Source organism: Pristis pectinata, chromosome 6 (assembly GCF_009764475.1).
Source record: "Pristis pectinata isolate sPriPec2 chromosome 6, sPriPec2.1.pri, whole genome shotgun sequence".
NCBI lineage: Eukaryota > Metazoa > Chordata > Chondrichthyes > Rhinopristiformes > Pristidae > Pristis > Pristis pectinata.
In genome coordinates, this window is record NC_067410.1 from 6,879,800 (window position 1) to 6,900,250 (window position 20,451).

The 20,451-nt window shown below is 46.4% G+C and overlaps 1 protein-coding gene across 1 annotated transcript in view; it reads right to left on the reverse strand.

Annotated features, from left to right (window-relative positions):
- The window catches only part of col7a1 (collagen, type VII, alpha 1), a 352,219-nt gene that overhangs the window by 302,716 nt on the left and 29,052 nt on the right, over positions 1 to 20,451 (reverse strand). Inside the window, exons 2-3 of the mRNA XM_052017565.1 lie at positions 6,591 to 6,675; positions 751 to 931 (exon numbers count right to left, since the gene is read on the reverse strand). Coding sequence (XP_051873525.1) covers positions 751 to 931; positions 6,591 to 6,666 — 257 coding nt within the window. The 5' untranslated portion in view covers positions 6,667 to 6,675. The remainder of the gene's footprint in view (positions 1 to 750; positions 932 to 6,590; positions 6,676 to 20,451) is intronic.

The following is a 20,451-nucleotide window of genomic DNA, read 5'->3' on the forward strand; positions in this document are numbered from 1 at the left end:
AATGTAAGTTGCTGTTGTAATGGGGACTGAGTTGATGATTAAGATCAGGCCCTGGGTGGATGAGGGATGTCAACAACAGTAATACAGGTTTATTGACTCATTTTACTGCTTCCTTCCAGGACAAGGGCAGCAGGTGCAGGACAACACCACCAATGCAGGACAACACCACCAATGCAGGACAACACCACCAATGCAGGACAACACCACCACTGCAGGCAAGTCACACACCGTCCTCTCTCTCCCGGCAAAATGTTTACTGCTTCTCTTCCCACAGATGCTGCCTGATCTGCTGAGTGTTCCCAACATTTTCTATTGTTATGGATACACAGGAGTCTGTAGATGCTGGAATCTGGAGCAAAAAACAAACTGCTGGAGGAACTCAGCAGATCAGGCAACATCTGTGGAGGGAAATGGGGAGTTGATATTTCGGGTCGAGACCCTTCATTTCAGATTATCTGGTCTGCCGTTTGTGGGATCTTACTCTGCTCAAACTGGATTTCATGTCTCCATTTGGCGAGGACATCAAAGGTTTTTTTTAAAAAGCTTTTGGACTCTTGAGATATTGAAATGCAGAAATGCAAGTTATTTCTTTCCCTTTTTATTTCTACTCCAGAAGGAATCTTGAGATCGAAAATTACACCCCAGGGGCAACATTTTTTCAAGCCATGTTCCCTTCAAGCACAGCTTGTGGCTGACAACTCAGGCTCAGACCTTCCACACTGACATTCAAAACATTGAGCAGCATCTTACCTGGGGTCATCACTATACTGAACAAGGCCGATTCTGACTGCACTTTGACCAATCACATTTACAAACGGTTGAATTGTTGCTTCAATAAAGCTTTTGACTTGTTCAAACTTGACCCTTCCAATGCTCGAGGAGCCATCCACGAGGTAGACGATATCAGCTGCATAGACGTTTTTGCAAGTTGCTGAAACACAAGGTCACAAGTGACTGGATTGGTGTTACCTTTCCCAAGTGAAGACAGATTTTTGTTTAAAGTCACTTTCAGGATCTGGGCATCGCTGGCAAGGCCAACATCTAGTCCTGGTTCCTAACTGCCCTTGAGAAGCTGGTGGTGAGTTATGTTCTTGAACCACTGCAGTCCTTCCGGTGAAGGTGCTCCCACAGTGGTGTTGGGGAGGGAGTTCCAGGATTTGGACCCAGCAACAAGAAATGGTCAAATATTTCCAAATTAGAATGGTATGCAACTTGGAGTGGAACCTGCAGGTGATGCTATATCTGGTGAACATCTATCATCAAAGATCCCCACCATCCGGGCCATGCCGTCTCACAGCTACCATCGGGCAGGAGGTACAGAAGCCTGAAGTCCCACACCACCAGGTTCAGGAACAGCTACTTCCCTACAACCATTCAGTTCTTGAACCAACCTGCACAACTCTAATCATTACCTCGGCATAGCAACACTATGGCCATTTTGCACTACAATGGACTTTGCTTCTTTTGTTCTAATTGTGTAATTTATGATCTCCTTGCAAATGTTGTGTCTCTAATGCTATGTGCCGGTGATGCTATTACAAGGAAGTTTTTCATTGCACCTGTGCAGACGTGTACTTGCACATGTGACAATAAATTCGACTTTGATTTCCAAGCACCCACTGCCCAAAACTTGATGGCAGAGGTCACAGATTTGGGAGCTGGTGCCACAGTAGCCGGGCAAGTAACTGCAGTGTATTGTGTTGATCACACACATTGCAGTCACTGTGGGGAGGGAATGAAGGTTTAGGGTGGTTGTTGGACTATCATTCAAGCAGGTTGCTTTGTCCTGGATGGTGTTGAGCTCCTTGACACCATGCAGTTGGCACCGCACTTACCCAGGCAAGTGGGGAGTATTCCATCACTCTCCTGCCTTATGCCTCGCAGATGGGGGAAAGGCAAGTCTGTCTTTTCTTCAATGTCATATCGACACCAAGTATATATAGTAGGGGCGGCTACTAGTGGGTAATATTACATTAGGAATGGGGAAGAACAAGGGGAACCTTTTATTCACTGGAGCGTAGGAGAATGAGGGGTGACCTTACAGAGGTATTAAAAATCATGAGGGGCATAGACAAGGTGAATACTCAGTCTTTTACCCAGGGTTGGGGAATCAAGAGCTAGGGAACATAGGTTTAGGGTGAGAGGGGAGAGACTTAACTGGAGCCTGAGGGTCAACTTTTTCACCCAGAGGGTGGTCCGTATATGGAATGAGCTGCCAGAGGAAGTGGTTGAGCCAGGTACATTAACAACATTTAAAAGACACTTGAACGGGCACATGGATAGGAAAAGTTTAGAGGGATATGGGCCAAACACGGACAAATGGAGCCAGTTTAGATGGGAAATTTGGTTGCTTAGATGGGAACCAATTAGGCTAGAGGGCCTGTTTCTGTACTGTATGACCCTATGACTCTATAACCTTGCTTTGTAAAGGAACTAACTGTTCTAAAACTTAGTTGTTTTAGAATACTGAGATTAAACTCAACTGTGGTTTGGATTTATAACTGACAGGAGGGAGAATGGTTGGGATGGGGTGGGAGGTTAAAATTGAACATGGGTAACCTTGCAGAGTTACTTTCAGGTAATAAAACAGCCCAAGGTGCTGTAGTGCTGTCAGCCAAAACCTGACACCAAACCACATAATAGAGTGGGTGAACAAAACTTTGATCAAAGAGGAAGGCTTTAGGCGGTGTTCTAAAGGATAAGTAAGAAGTGTGGAGATTAAGGAGAGGGAATTCCAGAGCCTAGGGCCCTGGCAGTTGACAGAACACGGAAAGATCAGCAGACTACACAAAACTACAAAAGGGTACAGCAACTTTTAAAACCTCAGATCATCCCAAAGTTCTTTCCAGGCAAATAAAATACTTCATAAGAATAGACAACATGCAATACAGGAAACACAATAGCCTAAATGTCCGCAGCAAGCTCCCACAAAGATCAAGGTTGACCACCTGCTTTTCTCCACGGATGGCTTTTATTAGTCGAGTATTGAGTTCAAGAGCCGTGAGGTAATGTTGCAGCTCTATAGAATTCTGGTTAGACCACACTTGGTATTGGTATTGGTTTATTATTGTCACTTGTACCGAGGTACAGTGAAAAACTTGTCTTGCAAACCGATCGTGCAGGTCAATTCATTACGCAGTGCAGTTACGTTGAGGTAGTACAGAGTGCATTGAGGTAATACAGGTAAAAACAATAACAGTACAAAGTAGAGTGTCACAGCTACAGAGGAAGTGCAGTGCAGGTAGACAATAAGGTGCAAGGTCACAAGGTAGATCATGAGGTCAGAGTCCATCTCATCATATAAGGGAACCGTTCAATAGTCTTATCACCATGGGATATCACTTAGAGTATTGTGTTCAGTTCTGGTCGCCTCATTGTAGGAAGGATGTGGAAGCTTTAGAGAGGGTGCAGAGGAGATTTGCCAGGATGCTGCCTGGATTGGAGAGCATGTCTTATGAGGACAGTTTGGGTGAGTTAGGGCTTTTCTCTTTGGAGAGAAGGAGGATGAGAGGTGACTTGATAGAGGTGTACAAGATGCTAAGAGGCATAGATCGAGTGGACAGTCAGAGACTTTTTCCCAGGGTGAAAATGGCTAACACGAGGGGACATAATTTTAAGGTGATTGGAGAAAGGTATAAGGGGGATGGCAAAGATAAGTTTTTTGTTTACACAGAGAGTGGTGGGTGCGTGGAACGCACTGCCGGCAGAGGTTGTGGGAGCAGATACATTAGGGACATTTAAGAGACTCTTAGACACATGAATGATAGAGAAATGGAGGGCTATGTGGGAGGGAAGGGTTAGGTAGATCTTAGAGCAGGATAAAATGTCAGCACAACATCGTGGGCTGAAGGGCCTGTACTGTGCTGAAATGTTCTATGTTCTATGCTGCCTGGCCTGCTGAGTTCCTCCAGCATCATAGTGCTTTTTATCATTTCATCAAATCTGTCATGATGTCGACTGAGGGATAAATATTGGCCAGCCCGACAAGGATAACTCCCCTGTCCTGTGGTTGCTTGTACTCAAGTGTAAGGGGAAACAAAGCTACAGTTTAACACCTCATCAAACTCGGAGTGTCGGGATCATCGCCTGCGAGAGAGGCAAGGCCTAGAGTCATTGTGGGACCAGCAGAATCTACGAGGTCGGTAGCAGCAAGATATTAAAGGAGTGGGAGCAGCCAGCTTGGGAACAAACATTTTTGAAGGGCTATGAGGTCAAGTGATGGCTTTGGTCACTACGTTAACCAGCTAAGAATTTTCTATTTCGGTCTTTCTGTTCCGAGTAGAAGGGACTGGATTAAAGAGATGGAGGCTAGGGCAGTGGTATGCTCCTCCTACAGGATGTGGGCGATCAGGGATACTTCCAATGTCCTTGGTGATGATGGCTGGAGGAAGTAGATCCGGCTGTAGCTCCTGGCTGACCGCAGGTGGAACTACGGATGGACACCCTATGGGAGTATCCGGACACAGAAAATGTGGTGGACAGTACATTCAGTGAGTTGGTCACTCCACAGGTACGGGAGATGGGTGACCACCAGGAAAGGCAGTCAGGTAGTGCAGAAGTCCCCTGTGTCATCCCCCCTCACCATGTCGCATTCCGTTGGTGGGGGGGGGTGCTGGCCTCCCAGGGGAAAACTGCAGCAAGCCCAGTTCATGGCACCAAGGAGGGTGTTTTCTGCATAATAGAAAGGGGGGAACAAGACCAGGCGTACAATAGTGGTGGGGAATTCTAACGTAAGGGGGGGCAGGTGGGCGATTCTATGGCAGCAAAAGAGACTCCAGGTTGGTACGTTGCCTCCCTGGTGCTAGGGTCAAGGACATCTCGGAGTGGCTACAGGACATTCTGAAGGGGGAGGGTGAAGAACTAGCGGTCGTGGTACACGGTGGCATCAAGCACATGGAAAGGAGGAGGGACGAGGTCCTGCAACAAGAATTTAGGGAGGTAGGTAGTTGTTTAAAGAGCAGGAACTCAAAGGTTGTAATCTCTGGATTGCTTCCGGTGCCACGGGCTAGTGAGCGTAGGAACAGAAGGATAGGTCAGGGCAGCACTGTAGTGTAGGGGTTAACGTTATGCTATTACAGCGCCAGCGACCCGGGTTCAATTCCAGCCGCTGTCTGTAAGGAGTTTGTACGTTCTCCCCGTATCTGTGTGGGTTTCCTCCGGGTGCTCCGGTTTCCTCCCACGTTCCAAAGACGTACGGGTTAGTAGGTTAACAAGGGTTGTAATTGGGCGGCGCGGGCTCGTTAGGCCGGAAGACCCTGTTACCGTGCTGTATAAGTTTTAAAGTTTTAAAACGTGCGGCTGAAGGGATGGGCTTTAGGTTCCTGGATCATTGGAGCCATTTTTTGGGGGAGGTGGGATCTGTACAAGTGGGATGGGTACACAACCAAAATGGACCAACATCCTTGCAGGGACATTTGCTAGTGCTTTTGGGGTAAGTTTTAACTGAGTTGGTAGAGGAAGGAAGCTCAGAGTATATGTTCAGATGCAGAGGTGCAATCATCTGCAGGAGAAATAGTTAGCCCTGTGGGCTGAACAAGAGGGTAGGTGCACATCAGGGGAATTCAAACCTAAGTTGCATCTGTTTTAATGCAAAAAGTCTAACTAGTGAGGTAGATGAACTGAAAGCCGTAATTTGTGCAGGGAAGTATGATGTTATTACCATCACTGAGACTTAGTTGAAGGAGGGAGAGGACTGGCACTCAATACTCCAGGGGGTAAAATATTCAGGCAAGCAGAGGGGGAAGTAAAAGAGGAGGCAGCGCTGCATTGCAGGATGTTGCCTGGGGTGGAGAGTTTCAGTTACGAGGGGAGACTGGAGAGGCTGAGTCTGTTCTCCCTGGAGCGGAGGGGCTTAAAAGGGGACATGATTGGAGTATATCAAATTATGAAGGGTTTAGATAGGATAAACTGCAGGAAACTTTTCCCCTTATCAGAGGTAGATAAAACTAGAGGACACAGATTTAGGATAAGGGGGAAGAGATTCAGAGGGGATTTGAGGGGGACCTTTTTCACCCAGAGAGTGGTGAGTACCTGGAATGCACTGCTCAAGAGAGAGTGTTGAAGCTGGGTCACTGACGGCATTTAAGAAGTCTTTAGATGAGCACTTGAACTGCTTACACATAGAAATTGTATAACTCTTATGTCCCTATATGGGCAAATGCAGGCAAACGGAACCAGCTGGGATAGATATCTTGGTCAGCATGGACCAGCTGGGCCCAGGGCCAGTTTCTGTGCTGTATAACTCTGTGACTCGATGGACCAAGAAGTGCTGGGAGGTGAGATTAGTGTGGATGGGTGCCCGCTGGTCGCTGTGGATGTGTTGGGCTAAATGGCCTGTTTCCACGCTGTACATCGCTATGATCCTATGTGACAGATAGAACCTACAACAATCCCACAGGCAAGGATCCACGTGTGCACGGTTTCGCAGGAGATTGTCCCATTACTCTCAGCTGAGTTTACAGCTTCAATACGTGCCCACTGACCATGCAATCCACCAGCTGCCAGCCATCGTTAACAGTAAAACTGCTCCACTTAGTGTGGGTTTATCTCCATAATGAATCTTTTGCCAGTGATGTAGCAGTCTGCATTACCTTTCTGTGCTTGACCCTCAGAGCCGGTGAGGAACAGAGCCTGGATGGTCACAAGGAACAAGAGCCACATTTTCATTGTCTCTGTCTGGAAAGGGAGAGAATAGAGTGTGTATTAATGAAGGTTTCCCAACCACAGGAATCATAGTGAATACACTTCCTCAGCACAAACTGTGTGCTCATTGCAGTATGGATATTGGGAACATTGGAAACAGCCTCTCTCCTGCCATTTAATCCAGTCATGACTGATCTGTAGTGTTGAAGAATAGCATACTTTCAAAGCTTGGTACACTGTCAGCAAGGTACACGTCCAAAGCAGCTGGAGTGCGTATAAGTATAGAGAAATACAGAATGATCGCCCCTCTGCCCCATCCCTGCAGTGATTCATCAGACTCAAGGAAGAAACATTCCTGCTTATGGAAGTATTATGGCACAAGAAGACATCTGGTCCTCAAGCAAGCCTGTGGCCTGGTACAGCAATGTACTCAGTCCTATTCCCCTGCTTGTAAGTCATTCTCTCTCCAGTGACCATTGAATTCCCTTTCAAAAGCCTTGATCTGTGCTGACTTACCTTCCACCCATTTACACTAATCCCACCTTAATCCCATTTTCATTCTCTCCACATTCTTATCGGGCACGGTTAGTGCAGCAGTTAGCGTAACGCTATTGCAGCGCCAGCGACCCGGGTTCAATTCCCGCTGCTGGCTGTAAGGAGTTTGTATGTTCTCCCCGTGTCTGCGTGGGTTCCTCCGGGTGCCTCGGTTTCCTCCCATATTCAAAGACGTACGGGTTAGGAAGTTGTGGGCATTGCTAAATTGGCGCCGGAAGCTTGGCGACACTTGCGGGGCTGCCCCCAGAACACTCTACGCAAAAGATGCATCTCACTGTGTGTTTCGATGTACATGTGACTAATAAAGATCTCTTATATTATCTCATCTTGTCTCAACTCTCCTCAGATTCTAACACTCTTCCCTCCATTAAGGGCAATCCCATTCCATCACATTTCCCCGTATCCTTTGCCCTTCAGTTCAATTCTTTTGCTCCGAGCCTTGACACAGCACCACAGCCAGTAGGGCTGCTGCACTCTAGCTCTGGTGACCCAGGTTCAATCCCAACCTCTGCTGCTGCTATGTGTATGGAGTTGGCATGTACTCCCTGCAGCCATGTGGGTTTTCCTCTGGTGCTCCAGTTTCCTCCCACATCCCAAAAGGAGCACAGTTGGTAGGTTAATTGGACAGTGTAATAAAAATGGGTGAGTGGGGAAAGTCGATGCGAACGGGAGGAAAATACATTACAGGGAAAATTAGGGTAGGAACAGTTTTGCACTGTGAGCTGGCATAGACTTGATGGACTAAATGGCCTCCTCTGGTCATGTATGGGAACCACTTCAATCTATCCACCCTGTTTAATTCAGACAAGGTCTTGTCTACCTCAGTCAAGCATCCTCTCAACTTTCTCAAGCTTTCCAGTCCAACCTGAAATCTAGTAAATCTTTTCTACTCTGTCTCCAGAACCTTCACCTACTTCTCAAAGAGAGGTGGCCATTACTTTTTAAATAACACAGGTTGGAAATAATGGGAGCATACAGGCTATCCCCTGGTAATGAACGGGTTCCATTTTTACAGACATTTTTTTTATTTTCTCCTTAATTCGGAAAATACAGAAAAATCCGCTACGTGGTAATCACACCTCCACTGTATGGTAATGAATGGCATCAAAACACAAGAGGCTACGCAGGTTAATCGGGCAGTAAAAAAGGCGTATGGTTTGCTCTGCCTTTTATTAGTTGAGGGAATTGAGTTCAAGAGTCAGAAGTCATGTTGCAGCTTTATAAAACTCTGGTTAGGCCGCATCTGCATTCAATTCTGGTCACCCCTTTATAGGAAAGATGTGGAGGTTTTGGAGAGGGTGCAGAAGACGTTTACCAGGATGCTGCCTAGATTAGAGGGCATGTGCTATGAGGAGAGGTTGGGCAAACTTGGGTTGTTTTCTCTGGAGCGGCGGAGGCTGAGGGGAGATCTGAGACAAGTTTATAAGATTATGAAAGGAATAGATAGAGTAGACAGCCGGTATCTTTTCCCCAGGGTTGAAATGTCTAATACCAGAGGGCATGGATTTAAGGTAAATTCAGAGGAGATGAGCAGGGCAAGTTTTTTTACACAGAGAGTGGTGGGTGCCTGGAATGTGTTGCCAGGGCTGGTGGTGGAGGCAAATACGATAGAGGCATTCAAGAGGGTCTTAGATAGGCATATGAATGTGCAGGAAATGGAGGGATATGGACATTGAGTAGGCAGAGGGGATTAGTTTAGTTGGGCATTTGATTACTAATTTAGTTAGTTCGGCACAACATCGTGGGCCGAAGGGCCTGTTCCTGTGCTGTACTGTTCTATGTTCAATGTAAGGCTGATTAAAAAGGAACAATTACTAAAAGTGGAGAGAGAGGAATCTGGTTCTGCTGTTTGTGGGAATGCCATGTATGGACATGGCACTTTTGAATTTGACAATATTATGGGAGTTCATACTTATGTATGGATGGCCACAAGTCAGGCGTTCGTAACCTGGGGATGACCTGTACAAATCTCAAATCTCCATCAAGGGCACGGCGCCTCACTCAGTAGGGAGGACAAGAGAAGAACTCTTGATAATGTCCAAAATGGAGAAGAGTTTTCCCCTGGGCTCTGGTCAACCCCCCCAACCTCCATCACTGAAACTGGTCGTTCATCTGTGGGATCTAGCTGAGGTTGGTGTTTCCACTGACTGGGCTTTCATTGGACGAGACATCTCAAATGCATCAAATAAGAGGAAGCACTCTTTACCGTTGTTAGTTATTCAAAATCTATTTGCAACATAGGGCAGTAACTAACAAGAGAACTTCCGCCGAGCTGAAGGGTTCTATGTGAAATTGGTGACCTTGTCAGCCTCAAACCAGTTTCCAGAACACAGAATATTTATCAGCTCCATTAACCCAGTAAGAAGTTCCAAAGGACTTCACAGGAGCATCAACAGATAATTTTTTTACACTCAGACATGAAAGGAGACATCAAGATTTCTACGTTCAAGAAGTGTTTTAAGGAGCTTCTAGATGGGACAAACTGTTTGCTATATAGGATCATTGGGACGGAGGAGCATCTTGGGGCTCAAGTGCACAAAACACAATGTGTAGGACATAGAACACTACAGCACAGTACAGGCCCTTCGGCCCACAATGTTGTGCCGACATTTTATCCTGCTCTAAGATCTATCGAACCCTTCCCTCCCACATAGCTCCCCATTTCTCTATCATTCATGTGTCTATCTAAGAGTCTCTTAAATGTCCCTAATGTATCTGCTCCCACAACCTCTGCCGGCAGTGCGTTCCACGCACCCCACCACTCTCTGTGTAAAAACTTACTCCTGACATGCCCCTTATACCTTTCTCCAATCACCTTAAAATTATGTCCCCTCCTGTTAGCCATTGTCGCCCTGGGAAAAGTCTCTGACTGTCCACTTGATCTATGCCTCTTATCATCTTGTACACCTCTATCAAGTCCCCTCTCATCCTCCTTCTCTCCAAAGAGAAAAGCTCCGAGCTCACTCAACCTATCCTCATAAGACATGCTCCTCCAATCCAGGCAGCATCCTGGTAAATCTCCTCTGCACCCTCTCTAAAGCTTCCACATCCTTCCTATGATGAGGTGACCAGAACTGAACACAATACTCCAAGTGTGGTCTGACCAGAGTATTTAGCAGCATTTCAGATTCAGAATCAGGTTTATTATCACTGTCTTATCTGATGTGAAATTTGTTGTTTGTGGCAGCAGTACATTACAATATTACAAATTACAATATTTCTCACAGAGGTTACCAGAATAATAATTACCCAGGACAAATAAGCAGAGCTTACCTCTGCTGCTATCCTGTCCTGAGCGACTGACTGTCTGACTTAGTGTTGCCAATTTTAGTCAGACATATTCCTGAAAGTTTCGTAGCCCAACCTTCAACCCCTGACCTCCAGCAGTTTTTCCTCTGACTGAAAAAAAATAACTAATAACTGAAAGTGTTCAAAACAGCTGAAAAAACACACACAAATTGTTTTATTGTCCTCTTTCTCCGGGAACCTGGCAACTGTGCTCAGTAATTCCTGGAGGTTCCAGGACAAGCCTAGAGGACTGACAATCCTGCTGACATTAGTTGCCCAGAAGCGGGGAAGTCCTCCCTAGGGTTGAATCAACTGAACATTTAGTCAAAGAGACAGGGGAAAAAACTATTAAGAATATCTTAAGACGTCCTCAGAAAGGTCTTGAGCACTTCACGGCCAAAGGAACGTTTTTGAAAAGTATTCACTATTCCTAGTGGCTCCCCACAGCATCTGAATAACCTTTGAATTGTAGCAGTTTAATTTTTGCACAGCTGGAGAATGGAAGAGTTCTTTGTGCTCCCTGGGATCACTCCCCTCCTCTCACAAACAGCCCAGGGAATGGGAAAGCCCTCAGACAGGAGAATAGACAAAGATATCATCTTAAGTGGGAAACAAGATGCCACCAAACTCAGATTTAACAGGGTTGTGGGAGGAGGGAAACATTCCTGGTTAAGAAGCTCTGAAGTGATCTTGACTATTAATATTCATTTGTTTTTAAACTTATAGGTTTTGAATGTCTCAGGAATACTCACAGCAGTTTTAAAAGCTTTAAGACTGACTGTTCTAGCTAAGCCTGGGGCACAACTAACCCGGTTGTCTGAATTTTTTTTTCCCTCATTTTGTGCATGAAAACTAGTTTAGCTCCGTACAACATGGAGGACACCGTGACAGAGAATTCTTACAGGCTTCACCACTAAATGGATCCCCATGAAATGTGGACGTTATTTGTAACCAAGTCAGCGATAACAGAGCTTGCTGTAAAATCTACCACATCAATACAGCTAAAAGCAAATTTAAAGGAAGGAGATAGAGAGGTTTGGGCAAGAATCCCCTTGGCTCTGGACAGCATTAAAATCAGGGATGCACAAGTGGCCAGAATTGGAAGAGCCCAGATATCTTGCAGGTTTACTGGTTGGTTTGAAAGCAGGCCAAAACCTCCCAGTGGCAACTCTCACTCCGGATCCTGCACATAACAAGTACTGTTGCACCTCCTTCAATAAAATGAAACATAAAACCACCAGATAACACACCCCTCTGACATAACATGCCTTTTGTATAATTTGGAAACCCTGACCCATAGGAAAGGGTTGGTTTGGCAATACCTTGAGTGGAAGGAATGCAAGCTTTAATTCTTTCTGCCTCACGCCTTTAACCCTTTACAGTCACAGATAAGTCCTCACTTGAACTTCAATCTACATTTATCGTTATAATCAAGCCTCTAAGTTACCCTCTCCTTTGAATTCAGATCAGACTAATGCAAGGAGCGTCTTGTTGTGAGGATTCCACCAGTTGATTGCAAGAAATAATTTCCAGTGGCAGAGACTCGATAGTGAGAAGAGATGGACTTGGGTATCTGCAAGAATGAGACAGGACAGGAGGAAGTCTATATTGCCTTCAAGTTTGCTTCACTTGTTCTAACATTCAATAGGATCTTGATGTTCTTAAATGAGAAAAAAATTACAAAGCTTCAGGGAAAGTATGGTAAGAGTCTGACGGACTGAATGGCCTTCTTCTGTGTCACTATGATCCTTCGTTTCTATAAGTGGGTGGCATTACCAACAAGACAGAACAGGCATGACGGGCCAAATGTCCTCCTCCAATCTCAGTATACACTATGATTCCAGGTTACACTGGGCAGTGTCCATCCAGTTCCCAGCAGGTCCACAGCTGAGGCAGAAAAGTGCCCATAATGTGGTACTGATGGGCATGGAAGTTGGGAGATCCCCCTCGGCTGGGTCTGAAGGATTGCCTCGGTGTGTAAACCAATCGGTACGCAGATGCAGTACAGCAAACCTTGCAGAAATGAAAACTAAAATGCTGCAAAAGCTCAACAGGTCAGGCAGCATCTGTGGAGAGAGGAACAGAGTTTCTATCCCTTCCCTTTTTTCCCCTTATCCCACTGGCACCCATCAGCCCATCTCTTTCCCCTCTCTCCATCTGCCCATCACCCACAGACTCCTCCCACCAGTTTCCCTCCTCCCCACCTCCTTCCCTTTATTCCATGCTCCCCCGTCCTCTCCTATCATAGTCCACTTCCATCTATAACCTCCCAGCTTTTCTTACATCATTCCTACTCTCCTCCCACCCCCACTTGCCTATCACCCCCCCTCACCTGGATCCACCCATCACCCACCAGCTCTTAGTTCCACCCCTTCCGCCCACCTCTTTATACTCGCTACCTCCCCTCTTTCTTTCTGGTCCAGATGAAGGGTCTCGACCCGCAATGTCGACTGGCCATTTCCCTCCATAGATGCTGCCTGACCCGCTGAGTTCCTCCAGTCCCTTTGTGTGTTGCAACATTTAGTGGTTCTGGTTGACGACCTTCCACCAAATCTAGGACGTCAGAAATCAAACATGTTTTTAAATTGCTGAGGGGTCGAGAGGAGGACAACGGGGATGTCTGTGATAGAAGAGACTGAATGGGACGAGTGGTGGTGGAGAGTGGTGAAGACCGGTTAATCATAGCTGATCTCCCCAGAGGACAGTAACTAAACGCAAATGAATGTGAACTAAGGGGACGTTTCAGCACCTTTGCTGCCAAGTTTCCTCCTGCTTTTACTTTCCCTGACTCTTCCTTTTCTCTCTCTCAGTCTCACATCTCAGAGAGAGGTTAATGACAAATGTCCTTTAGAGGCCAACAGCTATCTCGGCCACACCTCCACCCAACTCACTTCCTGTAAAGACACCGTTCCATTCTCTCTTTTTCTGGCTCTGTTCTGTTCTGATGTTGGAACCCACTCTTATGTCTTCCAGTTCACATTTCTCACCACACAGGACTTATCCAGACCAGAGTGATCCCATCGATCACATTCCCCAGTAACCTGTGATCTCTCATACACCCATGAAGTCCCCTCCTGGTGATACTGCTACCCACATACACTAGGGGCGATTTACAGTGGCCAATTAATCTGCCGACCAGCACATCTTTGGAATGTGGGAAGAAATCGGAGCACCCATTTAAGGCATGCATTTAAGGTGAGAGGGGGTAGGTTCAGAACAGACGTTAGGGGTACGTTTTTTTTACTGAGAGAGTGGTGGATGCCTGGAATGCGTTGCCTGATAGGGCGGTGGAGGCAAATTCACTGGGGGCTTTTAAGAGAGGCTTGGATGGGCATATAAATGAGAGGAAAATAGAGGGATATGGGCATTCTGTAGGTAGGAAGGAATAGCTATGTCAGCACAACATTGTGGGCCAAAGGGCCTGTTCTGTGCTGTACTGTTCTATGTTCTATGTTCACCCAGGGGGAACCCACACAGTCACAGAAAGAACATGCAAACTCCTCACAAGAGCAACAGAATTCGGGATTGGACCCCCGTCACTGGAGTTGCAAGGCAGCACCGTGAACCACTGTGCCACCGTGCTATCTTTAATCACATTGACAGGTTCCAAACTACATCTGTTCCATTTCCCCTCCCATCCAGAACAAGGAACAGGGACCCTGGAGGACACAGGGGACCGCAGGTGCTGGATTCTGGAGCAACAACAATCTGCCGGAGGAACTCAGCGGGTCGAGCAGCATCTGTGGGGGGGGGGGAAGGAATTGTCGGCGTTTCGGGACGAAACCCTGCATCGGGACTGAGAGTGGAGAGGGGAGATGGCCAGCAATATAGAGGAGGTGAGACAGGAGTCCGAGGTGACTGGTGGACTGGGATGGGGTGTGCGATGACAGGCAGGTAGTGTCAGGTAGGGGAGAGGAGCAGGGGTGGAGTCGTGAATGATAGATGGAGGCAGACAGAGGGAGAGGAAAAAAGGAACAGATGGAGCAAAATAGGAGGAGTGTGAAGGCAGCAGACAGCAGATGGAGGGAGATAGGCAAGAACACTGGATCGGGCAGCATGCCTTATGAAAACAAGTTGAGGGAACTCGGCCTTTTCTCCATGGAGCAACGGAGGATGAGAGGGGACCTGATGGAGGTGTATAAGATGATGAGAGGCATTGATCGGGTGGATAGTCAGAGGCTTTTCCCTAGGGCTGAAATGGTGGCCACAAGAGGACACAGGTTTAAGGTGCTGGGGAGCAGGTACAGAGGAGATATCAGGGGTAAGTTTTTTTACTCAGAGAGTGGTGAGTGCGTGGAACGGGCTGCCGGCAACGGTGGTGGAGGCGGATACAATGGGGTCTTTTAAGAGACTGTTGGATAGGTACATGGAGCTGAGAAAAATGGGTAAGCCTAGTAATTTCTAAGGTAGGGACATGTTCGGACAACTTTGTGGGCCGAAGGGCCTGTATGTGCTGCAGGTTTTCTGTTTCTAACACAAAGTGCTACCAGTGTCTGATGAGGTGAGAATGGGATAGGGACCCTCTTGCCCTCAGTTTGCACCCCACCTGCCTACGCATTTAATGGCTCATCCTCTGTAATTTCCCCCACCCTCAACTTGATGTCACCGCCAGGTAGATCTCCTGCCCCTTCAGCTTTCTGGAAGGTTTCCGCCTGCAACTTTCTTCTCTTTTCCATCTCCCTCAACAGCCACACCCCTCCTCACAGTGGTTTCCCAAGCAACTGCAGCAGATGAAACATCTGTTAACCTCTCCTTTCCAACAATCCAGTACCCCAAACCTGCCTCCCGGGTGAGGCAGCAATTCACTTGTTGTCCTTCCAATTTAGTGACCTACTTGTGGTCTCCTCTACATTGGAGAAACTAAATACCGACTGTGGTACCCCCTCCGTTCTGCACACAAGAATGAATCTGAGCTTCCAGTTGCCTGTGATTTAATTCTCCCTCCCATCCTGACCTCTTACACTGTACCACCACCATAAGCTCAAGGGATAGCAATTCACCTTCCACTGACGGATACTACAGCTCTCAGTGCTCACCACTGAATTCAGCAATTTTTGCAGAACCAGCTTTCCCATTTTGTATCAGAACAGGTAACTTCTGATGAAAGATCATCCATCTGTAATGTTCACTCCATTTTCTCTCTCTCTCTCCACAGATGCTGCTTGACCTGCTGAGTATTTCCAACATTCTGCATTTTTTTGCTTTGCTTTTTGAAGAAGGTTTTAAGAAGCTCGGGTTAAAGCACACTGTTCAGGTAACTTATTGGGGCCTTGATATCGACATGTTTGCTTGCAGCTCAGCTCAAACCTAGGACCACGTGATCTCAAATTGGAGAGGCAGAGGTTACTGAGTAAAATATACTTTCCCAATTCTGTGACCTCGACCAGCAAGGAGGTCTTTAGGGGAGCAGGTGCATGAGAACACCACCACCTGCAGATTTCCCTCTAAATTGCAGACCACTCTAACTTAGAACATAGAACAGTACAGCACAGGAACAGGCCCTTCGGCCCACAGTGTCTTTGCTGAACATGATTCCAAATTAAACTAATCCCATCTGCCTGAACGTGATCCGTATCCCTCCACTCCCTGCTTATTCATGTGCCCATCTAACAGCCTCTTAAACACCCCTGTCGTATCATATCTGCCTCCACCACCACCCCTGGCAGCCCGTTCCAGGCACCCACCACTCTCTGTGTAAAATACTTGCCCAGCACACCTCCTTCAAACTTTCCCCCCTCTCACCTTAAAGCTATGTTTGGGAATATTGATGCTGGGTCAAAACCCTTGTAACTCCCTCCCCAACAATGCCGTGGGAGCACCTTCTTTCAGAGGCTCAAGTCAACAGCTCACCACCAGCTCCTCAAGGTTGGTTGGGTGAAGTAATAAATGCCAGAGAAGTGTTGTTAAGATAATAATCGTCAACGCTGATTCAGTCCCTCAGAAATTACAGCTTGCAAAACACTTAACGCAAAGCACTTCACTTTGCGCTAAACACAAAACTTCCTCAACAATCCGTCACCACATCAGCAATATTGGGCAAGGGAGGAATGGGATTAAAACTGGGGTGATAAACTGGAAGCCCCACCCATATGAAAGCACTCTTACTAGACACAACATTAAACATAAAGTAACCCATGGCATAATTCTGAAGAACAGCAGGGATTTTTGTCCTCAAGCTGATCAATTTTAATTCTTTGATGAACTGAACTGAAAGATATTAGAGAAATAAAGGACCGCAGATGCTGGAATCTAGATGAAAAACACGATGATGCTGGAGGAACTCAGCAGGCCAAGCAGCATCCGTGGAGAAAAGCAGGCGGTCAATGTTTCGGGTCAGGACCCTTCTTCAGGACTGAAGATAGGAAAGGGGAAGCCCGATATGGAGGAGGGAAAAGCAGAGCAGTGATAGGTGGACAGAAGAGGGAGGCGGGGTGGGCACAAGCTGGTGATAGGTAGATGCAGGTAAAAGATAGTGATAGGCAGATACGGGGGAGGAGGGGAGAGCAGATCCACCGGGGATGGGTCAAAGGTAAGGGGGGGGGGGGGGGGGTGGAAAAAAGAGAGATAGGCTAGGAAAGGGAAGAAAAGAAGTAGCATGGTTGGGGGGGGAGGTTGGGGTGATTACTTAAAGTGGGAGAATTCAATGTTCACGCCGTTAGGCTGCAAGGTTCCAAGACGGAAAATGAGGTGCTGTTCCTCCGTTTGCGCTTGGAATTCTCCTGGCAGTGGAGGAGGCCGAGGACTGACATACCAGTGATCGTGTGGGAGGGGAGAGTTGAAGTGACTGGCAATGGGGAGATGCAGATCGCGGTACGGACGGAGCGCAGGTGTTCTGCGAAACGGTCACCTAGTCTGTGGCCAAACACACTCCAGGCTACCTTCAGCGTAATATTTATGATCGATTAGAGGGAAAAACTACAGCTCCAGGGTCACATCTGTGAAGTTCAAATTATCTTCACATCTGGCCCCAATTAAGTCTGAGATACTTGGATGACTGGGTGAAGACAATTAAGGTAGGTGTATTTTAAAATGATGGACACATTGAATGTTGGCCTGTGCAGTATCACCACACTACATTCATACACCAAGCTTTAGGGACTAGGGATATCAGGAAGAGTTGGACTGAGGCAGATGTCCTCCCAAAATTGCATAAGGATTATTTCTCCCACTCGGCCTTCCAACAATAACAGTTAATTGACAGAACAGCGCACTGGGTTTCTAAGACCAGAACTGAGACAAGAAAGGAGAAATTAAAAAGGGTGACTCACAGCTTGGGCGAAGAGATAGACTTTAAGGAGCATTTTAAAAGAAAAAAAGAAGTGCAGTGGAGAGATTTGGAGCTGATGGTTAAATGATTTGCTCATTAGCTCCAGGGTATGTTTTAGACTGTGTAGCATGTAAATTAGCTGATCAGTTTCTCTGATTATAACTACCCCTAATCCTGAAGGATGGGAACCATTGGTAAAAACATGAGTCATAGAGTTATACAGCACGGAAACAGGCCCTTCGGCCCAACCCTTCCGTGCCGACCAAGATGTACGGTACAGTAGCATAGCGGTTAGCGTAATGCTATTACAGCGCCAGCGACCTGGGTTCAACTCCCGCTGCTGTCTGTAAGGAGTTTGTACGTTGTCCCCGTGTCTGCGTGGGTTTCCTCCAGGTGCTCCGGTTTCCTCCCACATTCCAAAGATGTACGGGTTAGGAGCTGTGGGTGGGCATGCTATGTTGGTGCCGGAAGAGTGGTGACACTTGTGGGCTGCCCCCGGCACATTCTTAGCAATGCAAAAAGACATATTTCACTGTGTGTTTCAATGTACATGTGACTAATAAATAAATATCTTATCTTTCCAAGTTAGTCCCATTTGTCTGTGTTTACTCCATATCCCACTAAATCTCTCAGAGTACTACAGCACAGAAACAGGCCCTTCGGCCCATTTAGTCCATGCCTCCTGATCTTCTGCCTAGTCCCATCTACCTGCACTCAGACCATATCCCTCCAAACCCCTCCCATCCATGTACCCATCCAAACCTCTCTTAGATGTTACAATTGAACCCACATCTACCACTTCCACTGGCAGCTCGTTCCACACTCACACCGCCCTCTGAGTGAAGAAGATCCCCCTCAGATTCCCCTTGTATATTTCACCTTTCACCCTAAACCTATGTCCTCTAGTTCTAGTCTCACCCAACCTTAGAGGAAAAAGCCTTTAAGGTTTTTGTATACTTCTGTAAGATCTCCCTTCATTCTCCTGCGCTCCAGAGAATAAAGTCCTAACCTATTCAACCTATCCCCTATAACTCAGGTCCTCAAGTCCCGGCAACATCCGTGTAAATTTTCTCTGCACTCTTGCAAGCTTATTGATATCCTTCCTGTAGGTAGGTGACCAGAACTGCACAAATACTCTAAATTCGGCCTCACCAACATCTTGCACAACTTCAACATAACATCCCAACTCCTGTACTCAATGCCTTGATTTATGAAGGCCAAAATGCCAAAAGCTCTCTTTACGACCCTATCTACCTGTGACGCCACTTTCAAGGAACTACGGATCTGTATTCCTAGGTCCCTTTGTTCTACTGCACACCTGAGCTCGACCATTCAGTGTGTTAGTCTTCCCAAAGTGCAATAGCTCACACTTGTTTGCATTAAATTCCATCTGCCATTTCTCAGCCCTTTTACCTTCTATCTAACTTTATAAATGTCTTTTAAACATTGTAATTGTCCCACCTCTACCACTCCCTCTGGCAGCTCATTCCATAAACCCACCACCCTCTGTGTGAAAAAGTTGCCCCTTAGGTCTCCTTTAAATCTTTCCCCTCTCATCTTAAATCTATACCCTTCTGTTTTAGACTCCCCTACCCTGGGAAAAAGACTGACCATTCACCTTATCTACACCCCTCATGATTTTATAAACATCTATAAGATCACCCCTCAGCCTCCTATATGAGAAATAGGAGCAGGAGGAAGCTATTGGGTCCTTCTTCAGTTCTCCCACTCAAAGTTTTGGTTGGCTTTTTACCTCAGCACCATTTTTCTGCACTAACTGCACAACCCTTGATTCTTTAATATTTAAAAATCTACCAAGCTCGCCTTGAATCTAGTCAGCGACTGAGACTCCACAGCTCACTTGGGTGACAAACTCAAGATTCACCACCCAACAGATGAAGACATTTCTTCTCATCTCTGTGCTAAATGGTCAACCTCTTATTTTGAGTCTGCAACCTTTGGTTCTGGATACCCCCCAGTTTACATCTCAAGCTCTGAAAGAATTTTGAGATCACCTCCTGTTCTTCTAAACTCAAGGCCGAGTCTGCTTAACTATTCCTCATGCGACAAACCCACACTGGTGATTCTTCACTGCACTTCTTCAATCATTCCTTAGGTAGGAGGACAAAGGAGACCATGTCAAATTCATATATAATTGGATTAAGACATCTCTACTCTTGCACTCAATTCCTCTTGTAATAAAGGCTGACATACCATTAGCCACCTGAACATATTGCTCTACCTGCATGCTAACTTTCAATGTTTCATGTACAAGGTTACTCAAGTCCCTCCGAATACAAACACCTTTTAATTTCTCACATTTAAAAAATTAGTCCACCTTTCTAACAAAGTGCCTGGCATTTATATTTCATCCATCACATCCTCGCCCTTTTACTTAATCCCTGAAGCCTTTCTGCTTCCTTCTCATGGCCCACACCAGCGTGGTTTCATCTTGGATATATTGCAATTAGTTTCCTCATCCAAATGATTAATGTCGATTGTGAACAGGTAGGGCCCCAGCATTAATTCCTGGGCTCTATAATTACAGCCTACCAATCCACAAATGCCACATTTATTCCTATTCTCTGTTTTGTGTCTACTAACCAATCTCCAATTCACGTCAGAATATTACCCCAAATACCATGTATACTAATTCTGTTTAATAGTCTCTTATCTGGCATCTTATCAAAGGCCTCCTT